This window comes from Pseudochaenichthys georgianus, chromosome 1 (assembly GCF_902827115.2).
Source record: "Pseudochaenichthys georgianus chromosome 1, fPseGeo1.2, whole genome shotgun sequence".
In the NCBI taxonomy this organism is placed as follows: Eukaryota; Metazoa; Chordata; class Actinopteri; order Perciformes; family Channichthyidae; genus Pseudochaenichthys; species Pseudochaenichthys georgianus.
Window position 1 is genome coordinate 39,273,424 of NC_047503.1, and position 24,622 is coordinate 39,298,045.

The window sequence follows — 24,622 nt, forward strand, 5'->3', positions numbered from 1 at the left end:
GGGGGGCCTGGGCTTCATAACCTTCTTTAACACTGCGGGGACCCACTGTGCAGGACTTAACCTAGCAATATTCATTCTGGGAAACGGTCATTTGGGCCTCAAGACAGTGTTTTAGAAATGCTTAATATGGCGGAGGTGATAGCGAGCATCTGTGCACAATATCATGACAATAAGGAAGAGCGAATGAGATTAAACGGAGACTCGCTTCGAAAAAACAGCCACACGGCATTTAAAGCTTAATAACAGGCCTTTATTTGGCCCTAAATTCTTCAGCTTCCAGGAGTTAATGAGCCATTAGTGGATCATTGCTAACACTTATCCGGCATAACCTTCACAAATACAAACATTAATGGAGTCAACAAAACAACAAGCAGCAACTGCCTTTCCACAAACCCCTGTTGTTGTTCCACCGTTGGACAAACGTTGCCTTTTCAGGGGTCTCTTAACAGAACTTTGCATTGCAGGGAAGTAAAGCTGTGTGATTAAGCTTTCTTTATCCATAGTCCCAAGAAACGCATCTGTTTCGGTTCCTTCTCCAACAACAGGCATGAGCCAAACAGGAGTGGAATGGAGATGGGAAGTTTGCTTTTGCTTAGTTTAACACACTGAGCTGCGTGAGTGCAGTTGGCTGCCCTGGAATGGAGATTTTTTTTCTAAAGTACGAGTTTAAAGACCCTAGCCAAGTTTACTTTGCACCAGCCACCCGGGTAAGGAGGGGCCCTGGGGGTGGGAGTGGAGGAGATGAGGTGGAGCTGCTCTGGGGAACATGAAGGGGATCAACACTAACCCCCGAGGACAGGCCAGTTCCCCCATCAGGAAAGAGGCCAGCCCTCACCATCCCTCGTGGTTTCCTTCACAGGTCACTTCCATGGACCCTACGTGTTCACTGTAGTCTGCTCACCCCCCCCCCCCCCCCCCCCGCCCCAAGACTTTTCAGTGCTCAACTCTGCTCGGCTGTAGTCGTGTCCGGGCAGGCAGACGAATGGACATCCCTTAACAGGCAGCAGCGGCGGCACCAGGGCTGCTAGCCTGTAATTAGCTCGGACAGCTCAGGCTTGGAGAGAGGCAGCCGGGCTATATCATAATGAGCTCAGCTGGGATTAGGAGGACAGGGCAGGGGGGTGAGCAGAAGAGGGGGGCGCAGGGGGGGCAAGTACCAGAAATCTGGCCTCTGCCTACTGCAGCATCACAGAGGGCCGGAGGGAGGCAGCTGGGAAGACAAGTGGGAAGAGGGGAAAAGGAGGGTACAGAGGCGTAGGAAAGAGGAGTGATAGGTGAGGAGAGGTGAAGGCTAGGGGAGAGAGGGGGGAGGAAGACTGTGGCTTTAGGCCAAGCTTTAGTAGCATCATAGAGGGTCAGCCTTAGATGTACGGTTACTGGGACTTCTTTAGATCAAACAAGACACTGGCTATACTACAGCCAGACACAGACTCAAACACAAAGACAAGAGGAAAGGAAGAGAGAAGGAAAAACTAACCAACAAGAGAGAATTTAAATGAAAAGCATCACTTGCAAAAAGTCACTTTGTAAGAAAAACTCCACATTCTGAGTGGGTCCAGCAGGTTGAATTTAGGTAGGACTATTTGAAAAATATCAAGTCAAAAGGTGGCAGCCTTCTAAGTTAGTTATTAATGGTTTACAGCAGGGGTGTCAAACTCAAGGCCCGGGGGCCAAATCCGGCCCGCGACTTCATTTAATGTGGCCCCACAAGAGCTCTGAAAGAATATGATACGTTTATGATACGGTTACATGCCAATTTACAGAAGCACGTTGCCCATAAACTACATGTCCCACAATGCATCTCCAATATGAATTTTGTTCAGAATTTGACTTTTTTCTCAAAATTTCAATTTGGCTTTAAAAAAAAAAAATCATTTTGTGACATTCTCACTGAAGAGACTTCCAATTATTTCCCCTAGACTTCTGCTTTCAGATGTAGTTAATTATGAAGTTATTACCCTATCCGATAATAATCCAATGCAGAGGCAATAATGTAATATAATACATACGTTTACATATATTAAATATTTATATATTTTTATATAGTCTTAAAGTTACAACCGGCCCTTTGAGTGCAACCATAATGCTGATGTGGCCCGCGATGAAATTGAGTTTGACACCGCTGGTTTACAGAAACATGCGTTACTCTCTTACTCAAACACACAGCTTACATCACACACTCAGTCCTTGCCCTAGGGTTAGGGTTAGGGTTTAAAAACGCTGCTACTAAAATGTATACATTTAGCAGTTTGCAGGCTGGGTGGCTAATTTCTATGTATTTGTGAAGGTTGTGCTGTGTGACAGCTGTTGACCTAACATCACATAGGACCACCGTTTGGCATAAATGTCCCATTAAAAATGCAATTATTTCACAAAGACACAGCCAGGGATTCTGATAATGTGATTTTTCTTCCTGCACTTTTATGTGTGAATCTTTGGGCAGCCAATTTGACAAATGAGCGCAGAATCTAACGATCTTGCTTTGGTCCCTGCTGGCTGGTAATGATGTGGAGGGCTAGGTGGACGCTGTGAAGTTGGGAAGGGCACACTCACATGTTAACACCCAGACAACAAGAAGGGACAGTGGGAAACTTTGACAGCAGGTGACTTACTTTTCGGTGCAAAGTTTCCTGTTCAGGTTTTTTAAGTAGGCCAGCTCATTCCACACTGCGTCACTGTTCTCCTGCCTGAGCTGCCACGGTTCTGCACGCTGCGTCCTTCCACCTGGCCTGCAGACAAAAGTACAAAATGTAGAGGCAAGCAAAAGCATACATGTAAATTGATCACTTACAGCACACACAAACATGTAAAGCAAACATACTAACAAGGGAAGATTGTTGGCGGTGTATATCACCTCGCTGCCTCTGGTCAATTCACAAGGGGTATCGAGGCCCCTTAGTCTCACTCTGCTTTAGTTATTCAGCCATCTTTAGCAGTATTCAAATGAGAGGCCTTGACTCTGACATTTCGGTGGCAAATCATGTTCACACGTATGCATGTTTGTTAAAGCCCAGGGCACTGCCCGTGTGGCAGGGCGTCGGACCATTCCCTGTGTGCCATGCAAATGTAAATAATGGCGAAAAACACACACTCGCATACGAGGTCATTCAAATGTCTACACCTCACTTATGAATACTTAATGACACTTTGTGCTCAGTGGCCGCCCCCTGCATTGTGCACACGCACGCACGCACACACACACACACACACACACACACACACACACACACACACACACAACACACACAACACACACACACACACACACACACACAACACCACACACACACACACACCCACACACACACACACACACACACACACACACACACACACACACACCACACACACACCACACACAAATGTCCCTACAGGTGTCCACTGCATCCCTGTTCACATCGTCAATGAGTCATGACGCATTCAGTTCTAAACAGCCTTTCAAAAACACACATAATAAAAATGTGTCACCCACAAACACATTCTACAGTTTCACTCAATCAATGAGCTCACGGTGTGGAAATGGATTGTGTGGTCCCTACTATTGCAAAGGGCTCTTTTCCCGTGGTCATTATTGGCAGTGCAGACGCAGCCACGCTACGCCACGCTATACGCTACTTAAACCCTGGTGCCCGGGAGTTGGAGGAACAGCAAATGTTTTCATTTAATACCGCTAATGCCCCTGTATGCAATTTAGAGCCTTTGAACTTCTTGGTAGTGTGTGTTCATGAGTGAATGTGTGTGCTGTGTGGGTTTAGGGTTCGTTTCCCAGAGTGAAAACCCTACTTAATAGATATTGCTTTGTAGTCACAGAGATTGATACACTTTTGCTCATTCTACAGCAAGCACAGCCGAGCCATCTTAAGACCGCCTGGAGCTGTAAAAGTACATGATATTTTACCCACAGCTCTGTTTCAATTCTCTCTCTGTGATTTTTAAATATGTAATGTATCAACTGCATTCCTTATGAAAGGTGTATGAAGCTTTATTAAGTCACGGTAAAGGTTTTTTAAGCATTTTAATTTGTTTACAGTGGGCCTAAAAGCCGTTGAACATGAAACCATGAGAGAGCTATCTTCTTCAGGCCTCAGTGCTTCCTCCCCAATGGTATCCTAGTTTCCATTATTAAGCAGGAGGAAATAGAGAGAACTTTTCCACGCTGCTGCGGCTAATTGCTCCGATTCAGGGGGAATCTGTTTATGGGCGCAACTTTGATCAGAGTACGGGTGCTTTAATAACCTTTCATTTTATTTGCTCACCCTCATCATCCCGAGTTTGATTAAAAAACTTTTTCCCTTCTCTAATATAAATACGAAGTTGGCTTTTTCCCCTCTCCGCCATGCCATTTTGGGAAAATATCGTGGTAATGGTGAATGGCAGGGTGGTTTCACTGGGACTGGCTAACTGCGCACCACCTGCATGTTAATGAGCCAATGGACGCTACGTCTGCTTTTTGATTGGCTGATAGCTACTTATATTAGTGACGTAATTCAGCAGCTGATATAAATCAACCCATTGATAATAAGAGAGTTAAAGATTGATATCTTGAGGGACATGAAAATAATTATAAGACCAATATATTTTTGTATATTAACGGAAGTATTTGTAAGTACAGGCGAGAAGGTATTCTTTACTTATGATGCAATCAATAGTTTTAAGACCCGCTGTTCATATAATCATGTGTTCACTTGTTCATGGTAGGAACATCTTTTGAACCTTTGACTGTGTGTCCATCTTTTTGCAGTGCAGAACAACGCTTAATGATGATGATCCAAATGTCCAGCACCACATGGTATGTTTACTTTGTTTGAAAGAGAGAAAAAAGCCAAGAATCCTGTAAATATAAAAACAGGCAAGATTTTCTCAGGCTTCAGACACAAGCTCTTCTCTGTCTTGATGCAAGGTTACCCATCTCTTAAATGTTGTACATCGTATTTTAACTTCAATAACAAGTGTTTCTATGTTTTTATTGTGTTATCTTCTAATGTCCTGAGTGTAAAGGTAACAGGACACTGGCATACGTGTGTGGGATGTAAGGGGGCAGGAACATCGTAGTCTTATCATTTGGTCCTGCACACAAAAGAGGAACAAAAACGACCCCCCGCATCTTTCCAAAACGCAACAACACAGCATGGAAGCTACAGGGAAATCCCTAACAAGCTCGAAATGCAATGAGACTCGACGCCTATCCCCACTGACTTGTTAGGGCCCTGATTTCCCAGCACTAATGGGAGTATTTAAGTCATTTTCTATTGTCTCTCATTCAGGCTGGCATTACCCCAGTGGGTGTAACAGCTATTTAAGGATGGGGCTTAATGCCAAATGAATGCCAGGATCATAACATTGAGTGACTGGCTGGTGCCATGGAGGGCTCTGACTGAAAAGGGCAAAGCTGCTTATTGCATCAATTGTATGTCAAATCAGTAATCAAATACAAATACACTGACGCAACTGGATTTGTAGGTCTTGGTAGCTTTCTACCCTTAACCCCATTGCCTTATCGCATAAACACTTTTTCCCCCCTCACAGAATCAAGGCAGTCTTTGACCAAAGCATTTATTTCAATGCATAAAGCATTTTTTTGATAACCTGCACAAACGTGGAACAGAAGCACATTTTGATGTAGACTCTGAGAGTTTTCTCTCTCTACATCTCCGTCTTTGTTCCCACTGTCTGAGACACATGCTGTTGAGCCGCGCTGAGCTGACATGAGCCGAGTCGAGCCCGGCGCTGAACACGCTCCCTCACTCTCTTCACTTTCACACGGGCTCACATTGCACTGCTGTTTTCTTTAATTAACCCGGAGAGAAAACAGCTGACGGGGTCAACACTTGGCTCCCGTGCGGCCACCAAACATATGCACCTTTAGTTACATTTTTTAAATTGACTCACTAATGCTGTTGGAGGAAAGAAACAGACAAAGTGGGCAAAGACTGGTGGAGACAACGGAGAGGAAAGGCTCTCATGTTAGTGACAGTTTCCAGCACATGTTCCGCTTTGTGTAAAAATCCTGTGGTTCCTGGTGAAGATAACAGGTTGAGGCAGGAAATGGACTTCGCCCCTCCTCAACTTCCCTCCTCCCTCCACAGGCCTTCTCAAACACCTTGCAAACACCCGGACCAGACACCTCCAGCCTCTGGCTCTCACATCCTAATGAACGCTGAGGGAGAAGAGACGTAGAAGCGCCACAAAGACTTGGCACAAACGTCCCAAATTGACTGGGCTTAAAACCTCAGAGCTTTTCAAAGGCAAAGGAAGGTATTTCCCCCTTTCCCAAATCCAGCACTCAGGTCTTGTCAGACAACATGTGAGAGCAATGAGTCCCTTAGACTATTTGAGTAGTTTCAGAGGGTTGTAGCATTTCACAAGGGCATTCAACATAAGGCAAGGTGAGTTATGTGCTTAGAAACGTCTCTCGCTGCCTGCTGCTGGGTGGAGCTGGAAGGTTTCCAAGTTACTTTGTGTATGCATGCAGAGGGATTTTAGGCATTTACTACGTGCTCACCAATATGTCCATGTGTTGTGGGAGATTATCAATCAATCAATCACGTATTATTATATATTTTAAGCCCAATATCAATTATATAATTTAATTGTACTAATATAATAACTAATACAAAAAGTGAACATAAATATATTTTTAAGTATCAGTCTAAATGTTAGAAAATATAATGTTTCTATATATGAAAAGAAAATGAAGATGGATCCAAGTGGATGTCAACAGTCTTGCAGGTGCCGCCAAAAACAAACTGTATGTTGGGCCGAACCACAGCATAAGGCACATTATGTCACATTATTTAAGTCACTTTTTAACTGAACATCCGTAATTTTCGGACTATAAGCCGCGCCTTTTTCCCCATTTTTCGACCCCGCGGCTTATATAACGGTGCGGCTGATCTATGGATTGTTACAGCTAACGGCCACTAGGGGACCTCCTATCCTAAATCTATGGATTTTACAGGTTACAGTCCACCACCTTTAACTTTATGGGCTCTATGGCCGGTCCGCGCCCCCCACCTTTAAGCGGCGGGCTCCAGCAGGAAAAGCTGGAGGCCGGAAAAGAGTGAGACAGGTAGCGCGCCAAAGTAAAAGTGGAACCGAGAGACAGAACGAGAGCAAGACAGACGGACAATACGAGAGCGAGACAGTTTGTGCAAAGGAAGTTTTCATGCCCTTCGTTCAGTGGGAGGCGTGGATGACTAGCGGCGATAAATCATTCACCAAAACTGGTCGCATGCGAAAAGCAACTTTCGCTCAAGTTTGCGAGTGGATCCTGACAGCGTGGAGGAGTGTCAAAACATCCACGATCACCAACGGGTTCCGAAAGGCTGGACTGCTTACGGTAATTAAACATTAAAACACCTGCGGTTTATAGTCCAGTGCGGCTTATATTCCTTATAGTCCGAAAATGACGGTACTTACAAGCCCTTTGATTTCTCCATCTCCTTCAGCTGCTCTCTGACGGTCTTGTAGTTGCTCTGAATCAGACCCAGGCGTTCACGGCGCTTATCGTGAGCCTTCCTCAGCTCTTCATTCTCCTCAACCTGTAACACACAGCGACAAGATATTTATTTCTCAAAAAGTTGTACATGTCAAATGGAACACAAATTAAGTGAAATGCGGAGTAGGCCTCATTCACACCGGCACAGCAGTGTGGCAGGGAAGCTGAGAAAAGCCCCTCGCCCTATACATATTTAAACTGGTGTACAGCTGAAACACCTTGACAGAAAGCAGCAGGTTCTTTCCTCTACTCACCTTTCTCCCCGACAAGTGCTTCCACTCTCACCGGGCAACTGAGACATCATTAAGGGACGACATTTACACCACGAGTCAATGATGCCACAGAACACCGAGCAGACACACACTCGAAACTCACTCACTGGAGTTACTAACTGATGACCAGCATGTGTTGTGTTGGAGGGGGCTGCAGCGGTGGGTTGTTGCTGACACTGTTGTTGACAGCTATTAAAACCCTGCAAGATTGGGCTCCGGCTTTAAAGAAGGAGTAAGGGAAGCAACATATAGATTTTTCTTGTCAGGGGCACCCCTCCTCCCCATCACACTGACCTTAACAGCGAGGGCGATGGAGAAAACACTTTCAAAAAGGCAGGACATACAGAGGTGGAAAGAGAGCAAAAGCAGAGGGAAAGGCGTCGGATGAAAAAAGAAGGAAAGGGAAGAGAGAGAGAGAGAGCAGCGCAAAAGAGAAAGTGAAAGGAAGAGTGCAGGACAGGTTTCTGCTTGAGTGGCCAGGGCTGGGGAGAGTTGTCGAGCGCTTTCTGAAGGGAAGGAGCTTGTTTACTGCTGATATGACACGGCTGCCCTGCAGAGAGGGAAATGCGGGCCCTCAGCCCTGTTATTATTAACAAGGACAAAGAGAACAGGGAGAGCGCACAAACATTCACCGGACACACACACACACACACACGCGCGCGCGCACACGCACACGCACACACACACGCACACACACAATGTGACAAGTATGGATTTTTCCTGGTGCGGATTATTCACAGAGGACATCTGCAAGACATCCTCGGCCCCTTCAAGCTGCCCCCAACCTCTCAGAAACAAGGCTCTAATGAAAGGGGCCAGACCAGGGCAGTGTTAACGGGGGGAACTAGGAGCTGGGGGAGGACACAGAAGAGTTGAGGCTGACTGATGGAGGGGTGGAGGGAGGGCAGGATGGAGCAAGTGGCAGGGCATTAGCCACATCATGGCTTCCCAGGCTCCTTACAGCGCTTCCCCTGGGCAGCCCAGTTCTGGTCATCAGGCCACAGACCCTTGCCCACAGATCAATACACCCCCTTACTCAGCCAGCATACACATCTGTGGACGTTCTCAAGCTGAAAAATAATTACACAGCAACAGCTACTGTTTACTTGAAAGTGTGCGGAAGAGAAAAAAAGAGGCCATTATTATGAGAATTGTTTGTTTGTCTGCTGCAGTTAGACGCTAAGGTCAAAATGTCAATGGTACAGGCTGGTGTACCCAATTTGAAAGGCAGTCTTTTGGAAAGAATCGGAAAGGATCAAGTGGAGAACGTCGAACTGGACTGAGTGATGAACTGTAGTCGCAGATGTAGCTGATGGAGGTCATTTTGCTCGATGCCAGATCAAAGCAAAGGACGTAACCACCACATCGCACTCTGAACTTGTGCTTTTATTCATGTGGCCACTGATGTTAGATGCCAATCACAGACCTCCAGTGCACACCTTTGCTAAATGCCCCTCAACTGGGAGACACGTAAATGGCACCATTAACTAAGACAGTCATGCGTGTGGTCTGAATCCACACTGAGCATTAACGTCCGACTAGGTGTCTGCCAGTGATGTAATTCAGACACTCCAGATCTGACAAGAAGATGGTGCCTAATGTGTTTCTGGGATTGTGTTCAAAGGGAGATGACCTCTGCATAATCACTCACTGGTCAGCCTGCAAGATGGAAAGGAGAAAGAAAGGAGCAAAGCTTTGTGGTAAAGTCAAATTAAACGAGGTTTGTGTCAGTGGAATAGATACTATTCCGATATATAATAAGAGAAAGTTAGGGTACTTTTCTTGCATGGAACATGGGATGAAGAATAATGGGAGAACGACGTCATAGATCAAGCGAAGGTTAAAGGACCAATAAAGCTGATTCGTTTAAGGTGAAGAAAAAAATACTTTCGCCAGAGCAGCTCCTCTCCTGCTGCTTCACTGCCCACGCACGCTCCGTTTGTGAGTGGAAACATACGTATCTGTGTGTGAAAGACACTATAAGAGAAGGTCATGGAGGAGGCAGTGGCGGTGCAATTGAACCCTTTGGAGACCGTGACTGTGACAGCGCTGCACCCCTTTGAACAGCATCTGATAGCAGCAATCATATGTAAGATAGTGGAGGGCCGGCGCAACAAGCAGTGTCTGTGTATTCCTCCACACTATCAGCTGGACACCGCTATATCATTGAATGTGCCCAATTCAGCAAACAATGCCTTCTGGTAAGTCACTGGAATTTGGGGGAAACGGTGATATTACGACCAACGAATGATGATTGTAGGCTGCAGGAATCAAAAGACAAAGTTAGAAGGACTGTAAAGAAGAGTAGAGGATACATTGATTAAAGCTGATGAGAGAAAAGGAACATATATTAGGAGTATTCATCCCTCTAAGCTAGTTACCTTCAATTGCAGCAGCTCCTCAAGGTCTTGAATCCTCTGTTCCGCCCCTCTTCCCAACTCCACACTGCTGGCTGGGGACAGAGACCTGGATCGCTGCACTGGTGCACCCTGGGATAGGTAGGCAAAGAAGCACTGGGGTGAGAACTCGAGCACACTTCACTTACGGGCACAGAGCCATGCAGCAATTAACATCTGCAGAAAACAATGAGTGAATGCCAATAATGGAATCATTCATGTTCATTCCATACCCCTCTCACCTCAGGGGTAAGACGTGCACATTGTCTCCGTCGGTACACACATATGCACACAAACAAACACGCTATCAGAGGAATAAAGCAAGCTGGCTGGAGCAGCAGTCCGCAGAAGCTGAAGGGAGGAGGTTCAGATCTGTGTGTGTGTGTGAGTATGTGTGTGTGTGGAAGTGGGAGAGCGGCAAAGGTTTCTCCCTGCGACTGGCTAATGAGTATGTTCATTTCCATTTACATTGTTTCTTTGACAATAATGATGTCCCATTAGGGGAGACTAAAGGGGCTATAGATTCCAGAATGTGCTGGGCTTCATTACAAGAGGTGGGCAGGGAGGCCGCTCTAATTGCTCTACCAGGGGCCTCCAGGTTACACTTGATAGGACAACTGGAAGAGCCGCCATTTGGGGGGGGGGGGGCGGTTTGCTATCCAGCCTGTTCTGTAGAAATAAATAAAGGAGTGCTGGGGCTGCGCTGGAGAAAAAGCAGTGGGAACAATATGCTAGTGGAATATGAATATGGGAGGAGAGGAGGCCCCCCGCGGTGCCAGGCAGGGCTGACCAGATGGCAGGGTAAAATATGCAATGCCACTAAACGTACAACAGTCCTTGGGCTGGAGTGGTTGAGGAATGAGGAGGGTTATGATAGGACGGTGGATCAATAAGCTCCCATCCGGGGGAAATGTGTTCCGATGGCTGCGGAAGCATTCTGTTGTTTAGAGTTACTTAGTAGTAGAAACGGCAAGAGTATTTAAATAATACAGCATTCATTTAAATGTTTTAATGATAATAAAGCAAGTAACTATGCATATGATATGATATAACTTGAACTCTCTTTCAATAGAGTAAGAGAAACATTTTATTTTTGTTGACGGTGTAGTGAAACAAACTGTAAGGATTTATATCAAGTTGTTTAAGAGGAAAGAAGACAGTTAACGATGTTGTCCGACCCCCATTATGTAAAATGCATTTAACCAATGGCTTACGTCTCCTTAATCACGTCTCCTCTGTATCCTTTTTTATAGTATCTTTTCCATGGGTATCAAATTTGAATCCTTCACGGGAGAGGCAAACCCTGTCCCTAACAATGAAAACAATCAAGGACATAATTGCCTTAATGTCTATAAAAATACCGGGCAAAATTGGGGTTGATATAATCAACATAAATTAGGGTTCCAACGATACTTCATTCATATTTATGTCCCTTGTCTAGCAAAAATGTTTAATCTCCTTTAATCCCTATTAATAAATGTGTTGACTAATTTGCATTTGACAAAAATGGATGAAAACAAAAGTATGCAAGTGTGTTTGGGAATGTGCCCTAGAGCTACAGTTGACTTCAGTGACCTGGTGTGCCCGGTTCTGCTTCATGCCTGCATGGGAGCCAACCATGTGTTCTAACTCAGCCTTAATGACTCTATGCAACTAATTAGCAGATTGATCTGCATATTCCTGATGAGTGGCAGGCCAACTGGCTCAGCCTGTATGTGCATGGGGGACACTGAGAGGCCAAAAGGGGAATCCAAATCAAGTGAAAGCCCTAAACTAGTAGCAGTGAAGACGACTAACTATAAAGTATGACCTGAATGACATTCTAATGAGGGTTTATTTTAGCTGAATATTCCATCAAGAAACTGCTGTTTGCTTTTGACAAATGCCTGAGATTTGGTGCAGATGTTCTCTGGTCCAGTTGGACTAGGGGCGCAACAACTAATCGACTTAATTGATTATCAAATTAGTTGTTTATCAACTAATTCAGTCGTCGATTCGTTGGTGACGTCATCACGTGTGTTTTACGCGCCGTTAAGCTCCAACGTTATTGGTCTTTTTATCGGTACTGGAGACATTTAAAAAATATATGTCATGTATTATTGCTACAAAAACATTATATCGTAGTCTTAGTGTCGCCAACTAGTTTCTAATATGCAAAAAGACAAACAAATGCGTCTATGTATTTTCGATCAGACGAGATCTCTCTCCCCCGTCAGTTTACACAAACACGCAGCTGCTACATGCAGCAACACACTGCGGAGATGGCGGAGAGAACGCGCTCCGAGGTGTGGTTCAACTTTACCCGCCTCGATGTGGACAATGCTCGTTGCCAAAAGTGCAATAAGAGTTTAGCATGTAAGGGCGGTAACACGAGCAATTTGTCTAAACATTTAGCAAAAGTGCTCCACATTCAGACGGAGGAATGCACCGGGTTCCACTGTCTTTCTAGTAGCTCGAGCAGGTGTTATGTATGCTAGCAGCAACACACGGAGTTAACTCCATGATACAAACATGGGTTAATGATTAGAGGTAACTGAGTTATTTATTTTGTTAAAGTTTCAGCTATTCTGTTTACAGTTCTGTCAGATTATTTAATACGATTTGTTAAAACACTTGTTTCTTTTGATGTGAAATATATTTTTTTTTATTTAAATAAAAAGCGATGTTAATTTTGTTCAACATGTGTTTAGTTAATTTAATAATATATGTATTTTTGAATCAAGTATTCATCTTTCTTGTCTTCATTGTTAGTTTCCACATGCCTACAACCTCAAGCTACATCTAAAAGTTGATGGCTAAATAAGAGCGTTTGAGAAATTGTGCAAGGCATAATAGTCGATTAATCGTTTAATTAATCGATAGATTAATCGATTATCAAATTAATCGTTTGTTCAAATCAAGTTTTATTTATATAGCACATTTATAAACGATTTTTGGTCGAGCCAAAGTGCTGTACATATAATACAAATAGCCTACAGTAGAGACACTTTACAGCAAATAAAACAGCACAGATGGTTCAGAATATCAGTATGAGAAAAACGACACCCTCTGTCCTTAGACCTTCACATCGTACAAGGAGAAACTTCCAGAGAAAGTTTGTTGCAGCCCTACAGTAAGTTGGACGCCTGTCTGCTACACTGGACACATGAATGCTTTCTGTCTGCGTTGGAAGCTCTATGTTGTGACACTGTTGTTAATGTTCTACAAGACAGGCCTGAAAGATAACAAGCTGAGAACACGAGGCACAGAAAGGCGCGCCCGCTCTCTACCTCCGCTCGGCAGCTGCTTGGCGGCCATGACCTGACCTGTGCATCGCACCCTGTAATGGCTCTGCAAACACGAGAGTGCGGCGCTGATGGAAGGGAGGGGGGCATACAGTAAGAGGGAAATGAGGAGAGAGGCCCAAATCCAAACAGAGTATCTATGCAAGCAACAGTAACACACTTTCTGAGGGGTCAGTGTCACTGGCTGAGGAGCAAAGAAGACACATTTCATCTGCTGCCTCCTCCCTCGTCCAGCCTCTCGCTCCATCTCCCAGAGAGAGGGGTCCCGGTCATCAATGGGCTTCTTTATCAGTGCAGAAGCGTCACGGGTGCGTCTGGAGCTCTAAAAGCTGAACTTTTTCAGCTTATAGGTCGAAGAGGAATGTTGATGACCAGTCGAGGATAAGACGCAGACATACATAGAGAGACAGACTTCGAAGTGTAAAAACATACACAAAGCTTATGTTCTCCAACATCGTTGAAAAGGAGCACACACTCTACTTATGTGGCACCATTCCAAACGGGTTTGAATGTACGAAATACAAATGAATGTAACTTTTATTAATCACTGAGGTTTTAACAATTGTTCTATGTAGAACATTGCTAGTTATGTACCACTGTGTGAACTGATCGTCGCCTCGGCCAATAATCAAATTTCACTTTCGGTACTTACTAGAAACAGCTGCAAGTGGTGTCCTAGGTGGAAGCGGTGGGCTGCACAGAAGGCTCATCTCATCAGCTTTTGACCTTGTCGACTGGTATTATTGTTTAAATGGAGGGTAATGAAGCATAACAGGTTTATGGCCTCTTAGGAGCAACTGCATATTCGGATATTACCCAACCAATAGCGACAACTACTCTCACTTTATTTTACAACGTTAAAAGGTCGAAAAGGATTTCTGGAGTTGACATGATACCTAAAGCGAAGGTTTTACAAGTGGAGCATTAGGTATTGTCTGTAGCCGGTGGCTGCTTAAATAAAGAGTGCTAGTCCACTCCTCCTGTAGCAGCCTTAGAAGCATAGCTGCTTTATAATCATCACTCGGGGAGAAAAGCAAAAAGTGTCCAGAATGAAAAAGAACCTGAACTATGGAAACTGAATCTAAAATCAGATCTTAAACATGAATTTACTTTTATTAGAAGTTATTTAATGTAAGGCTTTTCCTTTGTCAATCCTTGTCTATTTTTCATTTGAAATTATATTGTACAAAACTGAATTACTGAATAAAATAAAGATATTGATTTGAACAAATACATGTTTTAGTTCAGTGTTCCATGGGAGCAGCATATAGATAGATTTGCAATGTTGATTCAATCCCTGCGGACCCTCTCTATACATGTATATGGCCAAGCTTCTGTTTTTATGAACAGGAACGGCAGATTTTAAAATCCATTTGTAAATGTATGTACGCCACAGATGTGTGTTTATGTGGTAAGGGTCAGGAGCAAGAATAACTACAGTTTTATTGGGGTGCACACATTGGTATAACACACTGATTCACATGTTAAAGCAATCAGAATATGATCCATGTTTTGATTAGTCGAATAAAGTACCAAAAATGTTTTGTGTAGAAAATAGTCCCACTCTAATTTAAAGTATTGGCAGAATAATCCCAAAACAATAAATAGTAGGTGCATCAAAACAGACGTGTGTGTGCGCGTCCGTGTGTGTCCTAGGGCGCACATCACAGAGTATCCCGAAAATGGAAGCGCATCAAATCATGTCAATACTGTTTATGTATTTTGCGCAATATAAATATATGACATGTATAAACTGCCTGAACCAAAGCACCTCCAATAAGGCTTTAATGAGGACTGCTGTATAAATCAAACAATGTGTCTCCAGGCCAGCTTTAAAGTGAGTGAGGCCATCTAGAAACATGTCCTGCCAAACTTATGAGTCGAACACAGAGAAGATCAAAAGCTTCTTTCTTGTTCATAATGTACTGTTGAAGCGGTAAATTAGCCAGTGCCTGAGCCCAAGGCATGCGTGAAACCAGTTGCACACGCCGGCCCACTCACAGTAGGAGGGGCGTGTGTGTGTGTGTGTGTTGAGGAGTTCAGGACAAAGGTTCGCAGAAGCAGAGTCTGATAAATCACATGATTCTCAACAGACCATTTCCTTCATATCTCTTCTCTATGGCTTTGATCTAATCTGTGCAAAGTGCTAATGGTAGTGTGGAGCTGTAAGCTGCTCACCCACGTGCTGTCTCTGACATAATTGGCAGTGCCGGGTGCAAACCTACCTGCTGTCCTCTGACGGAGCTGGTGGATCTCCGATGAAGGGTCTTATGCTCTGGCCTGGGATCTGAGCCTAGGGTGGGGGTCCGGTCAGAGTCAGAGCTAGACCTCTGAGCTGCAGCATCAGCGTCCTCCGACACCACCGCCTGTAACAACAGAGACAGGGCATTGTTTGGGTTTTTAAGTAAGAACAACAGGCTGGTTAGTGGAGAAAACAAGATAACTAGTGGCATTGCTTACCGGTCGATTTGAATTTGCACGTGTTTATATGAATGTTTGTGTATATGATATAAGAGTTATTTTAAGCTTTAAGATTGTTTGAAATATGTTCAACATGTGTCATATTCAAAATGGATATTGTTCTGATGAAGAAACAAAAAAGTTATTAAAAAAATGCAGTAGTTCCAGCTTAACCACAACCTTGATAAAACAAAGGAATACGTCTAGCTGATTCATAGCCAATATTCACGGTCAAATGTTTTGTTGGCTGTTGAAATCCAAACCAAACTGTGAAGACATTCAGTAACTTCTTTGCGCATATCATAATGGTACACGAGGTAGTTTCTTATATTTTAAGTTAATAAGACGAAACCAGGAAAACATTTGGTTAAACAGGTGAAACCAAATTAAGGAAAATGCTTTTTTTGTTTTTAGTAGTTTAAAAGATTTCCAAATGACATTTTAATATACCAGCGTCAAGACCCAGATGTGTCATGTGGCAGTGGGACAACTATCCCCCAGCTCCAGCTTTGTGAGTGCTATCATGGCCAGTCCATTTATCAGTGTCTTTATGCCGGCGTCTGGCAGCATCTGCACACAGCAGGGATTACCTACACTTACTGAAGGGGACCAGGAGGAAGAGGGCCCACCGACACAGGAGTAGGTGTGATGCACATACAACCACACACATGTCCATTCCTATAATGCAAATGTGCAGGTATTGATTTTGTTTTGCACATGTCACTTAAATGTGACAATCTATAGTTACACTTTTACTCCTGCTAGTATGAACAGTCCAAGCAGCCCTTTATCGTGATCTGTGTACAGTACCAAGACTTTAATGGACAGAATACTACACACACACACTATCAAAGAGCATGTTGTGTACACTTCCTATAAGCTTTGTTGATGCCTTCATCTTGAAGTGAACACTTTCTAACTCACATCACCTTCCTGTATAAATTCTCACCTTTCGTTTTTTAAGTTCTTGATAAAAAGGTGCGAAACACAAAGAAACAGCCTCACCTGCGGCTTTCAACAACACGTCTACTGAACACATCAAATCAAAGCCTTTTGACAAATAGAGCCATTCGATGCTGTGAACTTCTTGAAGGCCAGGTAGCGAAGAAAAGCGCACAGGATGTCATCACCTTTATTCCAACGAGTCCTGATTGCATTATCAGAAACCTGGCATCTGGGCGTGACCTTGTTAACTGCCAGGGTAATCAACTTTAACCAAAGGGGAGGAGAGGGGATGATAAATTATTAGTGAGGAAGATTTTGTTCATGTTTTATTAAATTGGCCTGTCAAAGGGGGTTGGTCAAATTATCTGGGGCCTCGTTTATTGGAGGCCGGCCATATTGGCGCATCTGTTACAATTATTTATAATTTCCAGGCAGTCAGGAGGACGGACTGGGTTTTTCGGCATCAGCCACATAAAGCAATTTAGAAATTAACTGATGCGGGAGTGTTGGAGTTGTTTGCCTCTCAATCCCTCTCATCCCCATCCTGGTTTTTATCCATCAAAAAAACAAACGGGGAAACTGTAAGACAGTAAAGACGCAAAAGGGAAACATACTTCAGGCAGCTTACTGAAAGCAATGGAATATGATTTCAAGAGAAGCAGAGAGTGTGCAGGTGCACGGGAAAAAGAGCAAGAGATGGTGAGGAGGCTGAGGGAGGGAGGGGGGAAAAAAGAGAAAAGCCGGTCTTGGTAATTACTGAACACGATTAGGTTCTTAGGGGAACTTGTCTGGCACTGGCGGCCCTCGCTGCTGAGGATGCGGCAGGCAGGACCATATGGAGGGAGGCTTGTGATTGTGCTCCCTGAAGCTCGTGACCCGTCTGCTGCCGAGCCCTTGAGCTGAATGTGAAATGAGACTTGCCAGGCCTAATGTTCTACACATGCACCATTTATGCCACAAAACAAATCTGATCACTGTTAATTATGGAGCAGCTATAATCAGGAGGGGCCCCGCCATACACACACACACACACACACACACACACACACACAGACAGAAACACACACACACACACGACTCCATGAATATACAAATACACACATCTGTAGAGCGACACTGTTTGTGATTGGATAGGCTTCACAAGGTGTGTGCGTCCCCCCCCACCAGGACAGGTGCACTTGGTATTCAACATGGTGATTCTTCAAAGAATGTGTGTGTGTGTGTGTGTGTATATGGATGTGTGTTAACGGGGACTTTACAGTGAGAAGGATGGAAGGTGCCTGTGTGTGTTTGCGTATACAGTCCTCCCACACAGTCTGTTTGACCCGAGTGTATGTGCCTGAGTGAGGGAGTGCATGTATCTGCAGCGGCACATGGCTGTGCTTCATTAATGAGGCGGGCTGCGCTACAGAGGTTCTCATCTAATGAGAGCAGTTGAGCTGGTAAAACACACCACTGGAGTCCATGCCATTAGTGTGTCTCTGGCCCTGGACATGGCCCAGCTCCAAACACACAAACTGATGTCGACAACCCTGATAACGCACTCAGCATACACAAGATGAGCGGATGACAAAAATAGCATTATAAGTCATGAAACATTTATCAGACTATAATTCTTGAGCATCAGTTGAATGTATAACCTTTGCACAATGTTTTTAGAAGGAGAGGATGAGTGATGGGTCTGAAGAGAGAAGGCGTATGTTAATACAAGCAGCAGGTTGCACTACATTTTTAACATACTCCTAGGGAGGTCCTGACAGTTGAGCTAAAGGAGTGCCGTTCCAGATGGGAAGAAACTGAGGAGCAGACAGTCAAAACAAGACCCACGTGAAAGACAATTCAAACGTATCTGACTTATACAAGCTCTCCATCACATTGTACTGAAACATCGCCAGAAAATCTTTGCTCTGTACTGTGCTTTTCTGCACACACACACACACACACACACACCACACACACACACACCACACACACACACACACACACACCACACACACACACACACACACACACACACACACACACACCACACACACACACACACACACACACACACACACACACACACACACACACACACACACACACACACCACACACACACACACACACACACACACACACACACACACACACACACACACACACACACACACACACACACACACACACACACACACACACACTCACTAAGAACCCTCTGGCTGCCTCCATTCTGTTTGTTAAGATGTCGGTTTTAATAATTAATATCCACGTTTCTTTGTAGCATTAAGCTTTCACTTGATGGTTGCCATTAATGATGATGATGATCAAAGGAAACGCCTCACCTAAGCCAACCGTGACCCCGCAAAATGGTGGGTGTATTTACGTGCGGATGTGTGTGTGCGACTAGCACTTTAATTATACATCTAAAAGCATTTAGATTGGCTAACATAAATAACAAGCCAGAAGCAAATGTTAAAAAAAAAACATCTCATCAAGCTATGGGAAATGCACCATGTGGGCTTCTTTCAATTTATAAAGAAGGAGAACACCTTGGGAAATGTATCCGTGCTTTAGGTTCAGCTTATAAACACATATAAGGGACTTGTGCTAGTCACATCTGAAGGTAAAAACATTAGTGAAAAAACAAGGATGTGCAGAAGGTGCATGAATCCAGCACTCTTCCCGGAAGGCCGAAGTAAACAAAGGGGGGTGTCCGTAATAAAAGGTCATATGAGTGTGTTTAATATAGCAGTAATAGCACAGGTGTTACTAATAATATTAATGATTGTTCTTTTCAGCGGTCCTAGTGATAGTAGGACTGATGCACTTTCATTGTGATATTACACGTGCGTTTTGTACTGTGATATGTCCACATGTTATCAGGGGAAAATACTTATTGTACATGAAAACAAGTTTAAACGATGCAGGGGCTTCTTTCTCATATTCTTGGTTCTCTGCTGAGCTGTCTAGTCTCCTTCATGAGAGAAACAAGGCCTGGGCAAAGGCTAGGAAATCAGGCTCAGAGATAGAGTGGCTGCGTTTTAGGCAGCTAAGGAATAGCTTCACTTCAAATGTCAAAAGCGCAAAGTCGAAGTACTATTTGTCAGTTACCACAGAAAACCTAAATAATCCTAGGAAATTTTGGAAAGCAATCAAATCGATATCAACCAGTGAGATCCGTAATGAGCTACCTCCGTGCCTTACCACAGCATCTGGCTCTATATCGGACAGGGCCACTATGCTAAATTGCTTTAATGAGCATTTTGTGTCCTGCGGTTCTATGTTTGATTCTGTGACTAACTCTGCTTCTGTGATCACTACAGTCCGTAGTGTAAATACATTTACTCCTTTTACTGTCAATGTTGTTCATGAAGCCTTATCTAAGCTAGATCCTAGGAAACCGGCTGGCCCGGACAACTTAGAACCTTTCTTTTTAAAGATAGCTGCAGACTTTATTGCTCCACCTCTCACTTCTCTTTTTAACCTCTCCCTCAGCGCAAATACAATTCCAAAAGTATGGAAGTCTGCTTATGTCTTGCCTTTACTGAAAGGAGGGGAGGCAACTATTTTAAATAACTATAGGCCAATCTCTAAATTGTCAGTTCTGGCTAAGGTTCTTGAACGCCTAGTGAGTGAACAGGTAAAGGAGTTTTTATGTACAAATGACATCCTGTCTAAACATCAGTCAGGCTTCAGAAAGAAACACAGCACCATCACTGCCACAATGAAAGTGGTAAATGACATTACGAGTATTTTAGATAATAAGCAGAGTTGTGCAGCTCTGTTTATTGACCTTTCCAAAGCGTTTGACACCGTTGATCATCTCATCTTAAAGCAGAGGCTACTCAGTATTGGCATATCCAGCCTTGCAGTGGGGTGGTTTTGTGAACTACCTCTCTGAAAGGTCCCAATGTGTTCATTTTGATGGACTGTCTTCTGAGTGGTTAAACATTTCTAATGGTGTACCACAAGGTTCTGTTTTAGGACCACTTTTATTCTCCATGTATATTAACAGCGTAGGTGATAATGTGGATGAAGCTACTTTACATTTTTATGCGGATGATACTGTGATGTATTGTGCAGGTCCCACCATTAAGGAGGCTGTTGTTAAATTACAGGCTGTTTTTAACACTATTCAGACTCAGCTCTCTGAATTAAAGCTTCTTTTAAATGTGGATGAAACCAAGGTAATGCTCTTTTCAAAAGCAAAAAAGACACCAGAGCCTGTTTTAGATATTGTAACTACGCAAGGAATAATACTTGAAGTGGTTGCCTGTTACAAATACCTTGGTATCTGGCTTGATGATTGTCTCTCTTTTAAACTTCATGTCATTAATCTGCTTAAAAAACTGAGGGTTAGGCTAGGTTTCTTTTTCAGAAACAAGTCCTGTTTCTCGCTTGAGGCCAGGAAAAGGCTAGTCACTGTGACCTTTTGACCTGTGCTGGACTATGGGGATCTGGTGTATATGAATGCACCTGCCCATTGCCTGGTCAAGTTAGATGCTGCGTATCACAGTGCTCTGAGATGTGTGACAAACTGTAAAGCATTAACCCATCACTGTACCCTGTATGCAAGGGCTGGTTTGCTTTCACTAACTGTACGGAGGCTCAGTCACTGGTACATTTTTATATACAAAGCCATGCTAGGGAAACTTCCATCTTATATCTGCTCCCTGATCTCACGGAGAATTGTAAGTGGCTACTGCCTGAGATCGAATGCTGTGGTTTTATTAAATGTGCCAACTGCTAGGACTGTCTTAGGGAAGACAGCTTTTAGATGCGCAGCTCCTCTGTCTTGGAATAGTCTGCAAATTAAATGTAAACTGAACAATCTGGTGCCACTAAATGTTTTTAAAGCTCGGTTGGATGCTAGTCAATCAGAAGCTATTGGTACCTGTTTATGTGGATAATTTTGTAAATTATGCTGTATGATGTCCTTTTGTTGTTCTATTTATGTTTTTATGTTTCATGTGGAACTACTTGAGCAGGTCTCCCTTGGAAAAGAGATCAATGATCTCAATGGGATTTTATCTGTATAAATAAAGGTGTGAAATGAAAATGAATTCATATGAAACTTTTCTGGAGTGATGGAACATGCCTCATTTTCCCTTTCCAATGCTGATGAGAGGATAACCAGCGCTTTGAATGACTGCCCACACAATTAACACCTTACCACTCATGTACTGTGCTGGAGGTTCCAGAAAGCCTGAGGTCTGCTATGGATTCTAATGTTGGTCTTTAATCACCGCACAGACCTGACAATAGCCAAACAACTATACATACGATCATGCAGTTAGGGAGATAGTCGCTAATGATTACATGTTCACTTTTGCTATTTCTCTGTCCACTAATGAGGACTCTCTTTCCTGAGTCTAGATTGTGATGGTGACCACCCAACCTGGCAACCCGAACCTCTCCAACCTGGCAGTTAGTTCAGACTGCATGGTGTTGAGCGTGGGGGGGTCACGCAGGTGCATGACGATCAGCCAGGCCCTCCAGCTAGGAGATCAGGGCAGGGGTCCATCTGCAGTCTGACTTTATGGAGATATCCCCCTGTTTTCAATAAACACACACTCGTACACGATACAGAACACTTCCGAAAAAAAGCTGATATGTTTACTGAACAAACATTTGTTGTCATTGTAAATTAAGAACACCAAGCACTCTTAGGTTCCAGCTTGTTCAATAATACTTCAACATAAAAACGTATCAAAGTTTACTCCGGCAAACTGTAATGGGCATTTTACATAGTTTTCTAGCCGTTGTGTTTTACACTAAATGACAAATAGTTAATTGACAATACAAATGGCTAGGTACAAGACATGTTATTTGTTGCTAGGGAGAGCTTAGGGCACTTGTGATATCAGCTTTTCACAGCAACAATGTTTTCAGAATAATGTGTTAACAATTATAATATTATTAAGGTAACTATATAAAAAAATCATTATAATGCAATTAGTCTAATTCATCTAAATTGGTTTATTTATTTGTTTTTTGGCAAATTCATATTTAAATAGTTACCACAACTGCACAAAAATCAATGCTGGATTATTTATACACTATGTGTACTAAAAACATGATATCAATATTTCCTCTTTTTACATATCATCAATATAATTCTTCCCCAACACCGGTAGTGGAGCTGAAACTTTTCTTTTAGATTTAGATTTTTCATTCAGTGCCGACTCGGCAGGTTAATGTAAATAGGAGGGAGCAGAATCCAAGTCTACACATTGTTCATGTTTAAGTCTTTGTTAAGTCTGGTTACGCTTCCTGCAAAGAGTTGACTTGACTTAAGACAGAGGCGCGCAGACAGTCAGTCTTGGTGCACAGCATGGAAGTATAACACACAATGGGTCTTATTCCTCTCACTCAGCCTCCTCCTATATTCCGCTCCACCCAAAATCCACTGCAGGAGGGGTGTTCAAAGCAGTCGCTCTGGTCCATATGCAAATGAGCGCTGCATCTCCCCCCTTTGCTCCCGTTGCGATCAGCACTTTGATCACCTCCAACGGTAACTTCCACCAAAACATTTAAAATTAAAATCAAAATCTGCCTTAACAACCTGAGCATTAGAATTTAACAGGTGTTCGGGAGGAAGTTGTTACAGAATTTGCGATTATGTGCTCGGATACACACACCTTGAGTCGAACACGCAGACACTCGTACGCACAACCTGTCGGGGAAATTACAGAGTGGGAAACAGAAAGCCCTCCTGACTGAGTGCTATACCTTGGGATACCTTGTGTTCGCTTTGATGTCAGTCGGTAAGAAAGTTAAAGAAACAAATCAGCCAGACAGCAGCTACATGTGTTCAGTAAACAAAAGTTCATATCAATTCTTTGCATACGTTAGTATTATAAACACGGTACATTTTGTAATTACGTCCCTGCCCTGTGAGGGGCTGTTTCACTTGGACCTGGGTGAGGAAGAGAAACGGGGTAGCTTGATAAAGTCAAGCACACACATATACAGTGTATACATGCACACACGCATACACCGTACCACATTACACGCAGCACTAACTGCATCTTCTCTAAATGTAGTATTAATTACTGCGGGAACACTGCAGTATGGTATTTAATTACCGGCTAAATTATCCATTTATATTTCACCGCTGGTTAAATGAACAGGGTTAAGTGAGACGGGGCGATTGTAACTCACTTAACATTTGAGCTGATATCTCTTAACTTCCAGTCTGGGGCCAGCCCTGTCAGAAAATATCAACCAATCAAATTAAACAATTAAAGTCTGTAAAGGCAGAGAAAGTACTCAACTGCTGCATAAAAATATGATCTTCGACTACGGAGGTGTTTTAAATGCAAGAAGATGTATTTTTGAAGGGAGAGTCGTACTGCGGAACAGATTGAGTAACTTAGTATAACAAGTTCAGGGCCGTACAATGTTGATGGAATACGATTATTGTGTTATACAGACGCTACTTGTTACTATTCCAGTCGTTGACACCGTGTGGTCCATGAAACACCTATCACCATATCATTAGGAGTTGTTAAAGCCCATTTAAAATGTGGCTGGAGCATTGACTTTAAACTCGAGCCTATATTGCCTTGGGGTGACAGTTCAAAGGTAGAGAGCTACAGCCAAACCCCTGCTGACTGACAGAGGTAGAACTGTAACTCCAACATCATCTTCAAAAACATAACTGGGCTCCAATTAAATCACCTCTCTCCGTCTCGCGAGTGTGTTAAAAGGACTTCCAGGTACTTGGGTGGGAGGGTAGGAAGGAGATAGATGAATGAAGTCAGAGAGTGCATGTGTGCTC

General features: G+C 43.5%; 1 protein-coding gene across 1 annotated transcript in view; it reads right to left on the minus strand.

Moving 5' to 3' along the window:
• Positions 1-24,622, minus strand: part of cntln (centlein, centrosomal protein) — a 117,030-nt gene that overhangs the window by 61,871 nt on the left and 30,537 nt on the right. The window contains exons 10-13 of the mRNA XM_034086929.1: positions 15,676-15,816; positions 10,152-10,259; positions 7,420-7,541; positions 2,613-2,729 (exon numbers count right to left, since the gene is read on the minus strand). Of these exons, the coding sequence (XP_033942820.1) occupies positions 2,613-2,729; positions 7,420-7,541; positions 10,152-10,259; positions 15,676-15,816 (488 nt within the window). The remainder of the gene's footprint in view (positions 1-2,612; positions 2,730-7,419; positions 7,542-10,151; positions 10,260-15,675; positions 15,817-24,622) is intronic.